Source organism: Cibotium barometz, chromosome 14 (genome assembly GCF_041138505.1).
Source record: "Cibotium barometz isolate CiBa-2024 chromosome 14, ASM4113850v1, whole genome shotgun sequence".
NCBI classification, from domain to species: Eukaryota; Viridiplantae; Streptophyta; class Polypodiopsida; order Cyatheales; family Cibotiaceae; genus Cibotium; species Cibotium barometz.
In genome coordinates, this window is record NC_141059.1 from 30,146,642 (window position 1) to 30,150,832 (window position 4,191).

The following is a 4,191-nucleotide window of genomic DNA, read 5'->3' on the forward strand; positions in this document are numbered from 1 at the left end:
AAATCACACACATAACTCAAATAAAAATTGTATCCATTCAAAGACGCATATAAATCAACAAATTATATAAACTCAAATTAAAAGAGACTTATTTGCAACACAAGATAAGAGAAAAAATAAATAAAATATACATTGAGGTTTACATAGCTTTTGAGAATTACAATCATGCAAGATATACAACAATAAAACTAAAGATCCTAGCCCGGAGGATCTCTCCAACATCGCATGCATGGCACAAATTGCATGTCCTTTTCAGTGATGGTGACCCTCTTTGCATGGACAACTCCAAACACCGTGTCACCAAAAAATGTCCACTCCATACACCTCCGCAGCCTCTTGGACTGCCTCCAAAGCTTGGGTTGTCCATCGCCTCGTAGGTAGTGGGCTTAATGCTACGTGAGCCCAGAACCTCCTATCACGATGGCATTGTAGATCTTGCATGATCTCTCGCACCACATGTTGGAAGGAGAGCTTTGGTATGAAAAGGTTCACCATCTTTTGGTATTTTCTAATCTCACGGGAGAGCCACAATGCCAGGCTTCCACCTATGCTTGTGATGTTGCTGCTATGGTGGTTGGACGGGGGTACTCCACGTCCCACCTTGGGGGGCCAAACTCTCCTAGCAGTTTGCTTGGTGCGAGCCATGCTCTTGGAGGTGAGAGAGAGAAATTGAAGATGAGAAATGAGGTGAAATGAGGGTTACTTCCATAATTATAGATGAAAATTTATATATTTTCTAAATTAGCTTAGTACATAAATTTGATATTTTCTAATTTTTAGAAATAGTTTTTCTTATCAGAATGAGATCTAATTTTATGTGTACATATAAGTATCATGGAACACCTCCTAGATAAAATATCAACCCCATCAGAGGTCTGTAGGGCCATTGTCCTAAGACGCATGCCGTGTATAGACCTGGTATAAAAAAAAGAAGGCCTCTATACGCAAACCTTAGGACAAGGGCCCTACAGGCCTTTGATAGGGGTGATATTTTATCTAAGACATGTAACTATATGATCTATGCACATAATGAATTTCAACCCATTCTGATCACTGCACACCATGTATCAATTTTTTTTGGTGGGAAAAAAAATATTAGATATCGTAAAAAATGGCACTTGCACATGGACTTTCTTACACATGTACATGCATGCTCATGATGTAAGCTACATGATCTATGCACAGAACAAATTTCATCCCATTATGATCTATGCACACCATGCGTCAATTTTTCCTACACATGCACATGCACTTACAAATTTTTTTCCAAGAAAATATAAGAATATACACTGACATTATAAATGAAGAAAACTCAAAATATTCAAATCAATGGAAAAGTTCGGTACACAACATTGGAAACACGAAAACTTAAAATATCCAAATCCAGTACATCGCGTAAAGTACAACTAGTTGAGTATAGAACTGAAGGAAAATGTGAAAACACAAAACGATACACGAGCATTTACACAGCTTTTCAAACCTAAACTGAAAACCCTACTTTTCTTATTGTTGTAAAAAATCTAGAGAAGTCTCTAAATGAAGAAAAAATTCATAAACCCCTGTATACTTAATGAAAAATGATGAAAATTAATAGTCACACTCTTAGAGCATAGAGGTAGGCGTGGGTAAAAAGAAATTCAAAAATGTGATATCTACATCAAGTTATTCTGTTTTTTAACTTTTCATGTTTTGAAATACGTAAATGCAATCTATTTCAAAGGAATTAGAAGCTGAAAAAGTCAAGTGGGCATTTAAGAGTGTCACATCTTAGATGCCTCACATTTTGAGAGAAATCCCTTAAGGGGCAAAATGGAGAGTCCATATTTCTCCTAATGAATGAGCATCTGTGTAGACATGTAGTTGTATTTGTATGCCAGCTGTCAGGCGTAAATCTGAAAGATGTTTTGGGCTTGTGTATATATGGATGCGTGGCAGGTGTGAAGAGTTTGGCTCTGAATGCGTTGGCAAGTGTACAGGGTAGACGGTTTGGCTTTGGGCTTGTCCGGAAAGAGGGTTGCTGGGGATGATTTCAGCTGTTCGGCCGCTTGATATGTATACACGCCCAAGTATGAGTGGGCATTGGAAGGCTGTATTTGGAATGTGTATGGAGGCATGGGCAATTAAAGGTTGAAGGGGCCAAGGTTGCCTTAAATCCTTGAGCTTTGGTGTGAAATGGAAAGCATTGTGTGGCCATCTCTTAGGCCTTAGAAGAAATAAAAAATAATGATAAATGTGGCCATAAAAAAGAATAGCCACGTGGGAGCTTTACGAAATTGGCCAACACGTGAAAGAGAAGTCCAGAAGGTTGGCGTGGCGGGTGATGTGGAGCTGCAGAAAGAAAAAGTAGAGTCGTCGCCTTGTTTGTTGAGGGGGCTCCCCTGGTGAAGAGAGCAGCTGCTGCTGTGAGAGAAAGAGCCGACACAGAGGATCGCAGCAAAGAAGAAGGGCTGGAAGGCCACCTCTGTGTGCGAAAGAAGTGCCAATGCTCTTATCATAGGTTGGTGCGACTGGCCGAGACGGGTTGGTGTGAGCGACGTGGTTTAGCTGGTGGGGCGACTGGAGACGTCGACGCCAGGCTTGGCTGGAGTGGGTAGCTGCCTGCAGGCTGCAGAGAAGGCCGCCAGGGTGTGAGGGTCGAGGAAGAGAAGGCTGCAGGCTGCAGAGAAGGCCGCCAGGGTGTGAGGGTCGAGGAAGAGAAGGCGCTCTGGGGAGCGTGGAGCGCAGCCGTGTGTGGGAGAGCTAGCGAGCGAAGATGTAAGATTCCTCCCCAGCCTTCGAGGTATACAAGAGTAAGAATCTCCCTTTTTGATCTTATAATTATTCCCTCTCTAAAATAAAAGAAAGATTCTGTTTAAAAAAGGAAGACCCTCTCCCTAGAATACTTCTCAGGAGTCATGCCTGTTTTAAGGATTCAGAACAATGAGTTCAGAAGTGAAAATCGGTGTTTTGGATACCAAGGTTTTGGTTTTCATTCGAGTACGGCCCAAAAGAAGTTCTTTATCTCTTGGGGAGTATAAGAAGTTATCCCCCAGATATTGTGAGCCTTATATCTGAATTCAATGAAAGTAGGTGACTTAGCCTACAAGCTTCTTTTATCTCTTCATCTCAAAGTTCTTAAAGCCTTCTATAGAAAAATGTGCCAAACCCAAATCATGGAAAGACGGTAAAACTTCAGTGGCAAGATACCGTTGGCTTCTAGGTTACGCTAGCTCCTTCCTTTATATAAGTCGCAACTTTTACTTGTCGCTCACAGTAATCTTACTTCCATCGATCTCCTTTCTTTCTTAATCTCCTTCATGGCTTGGCAACAAGAATTAGTTTTATCCATGATGATTTCTCACCTTCAAGACGCAAGCGAGTCTGTGAAGAAGGATTTTATAGAACAGTATGGGCGCTCACTTTTTCCTCACCTAGGAACTTCTGTAGCTCAGACCAAATGGCGGACCTATCAAGACATAACTAGGGTAACACCCTGGGGTCAGCAGCACTTTCGTAACAATGTCCGCTTAGCCATGGTTATTGAAGCTTTGGGTTTGGGTCCCCGATACTACTGCGTCATGAGATCAAGACATCTTGGGTTTTCTGAGCGGGTCTTCTTACTGGCGTGTTTTCTTCCTCATCAGAAGATATGCCTTTACCCCGTTTTTGACTTGCCTCTCAGAGGTCCTTTTGTTAGATCACCTCATACCACTGAGATAGGTGCGGCAATAACCAACAGAATTATTCCCATAGATGAGTTACCTTATACGTGCGCAGCTTGTGAGTGCTGCTTTTGTGATCATATGATGGACGGACTTATGGAAGTGTAAAGAGTTCTTCTAGCTTTACTGTATATGTTCCAAGAATGAATAAAGTTTAAATCTTGTTCCTGTCTTGACCCTTACTCTCTTTGAGACCTTTTTATTTGGTGGTTAATCTTAATTAAATTTTTCTCTAAGTCTCATGTTCGTGCATCTTGCGAAATTATTCCAAGTTTGCGAGATGAGGACATCTCGCGTTTTTCAAGTGGGAGAGAATGTAAGATTCCTCCCCAGCCTCTCAAAATGTCCAACATATTCCCTTGTAATCAATTCCCTCTTCAGAAATATAAGAGATCTTGTCTCTGCCTGTTTTGGCATAGAGAGAGAAAATATTCTAGAGAGAGAATATTCAGATTTTGAATATTTTTGGATAGAAAAATATCTCATCTTA

At 41.1% G+C, this 4,191-nt stretch overlaps 1 protein-coding gene across 1 annotated transcript; it reads right to left on the reverse strand.

The window, feature by feature from the left end:
* Window positions 1–297: 297 nt before the first annotated feature.
* LOC147631920 (histone H3-like 3) lies at window positions 298–645 on the reverse strand. The gene has a single exon (XM_086807978.1). The coding sequence runs from the start codon at window positions 643–645 to the stop codon at window positions 298–300; it is 348 nt and encodes a 115-aa protein (XP_086664104.1).
* Between the last annotated feature and the right edge of the window lie 3,546 nt (window positions 646–4,191).

Bases quoted from the DNA above. Each gene is read 5' to 3' on its own strand.
- LOC147631920 (XM_086807978.1), bottom strand. From the start codon at position 645: ATGGCTCGCACCAAGCAAACTGCTAGGAGAGTTTGGCCCCCCAAGGTG.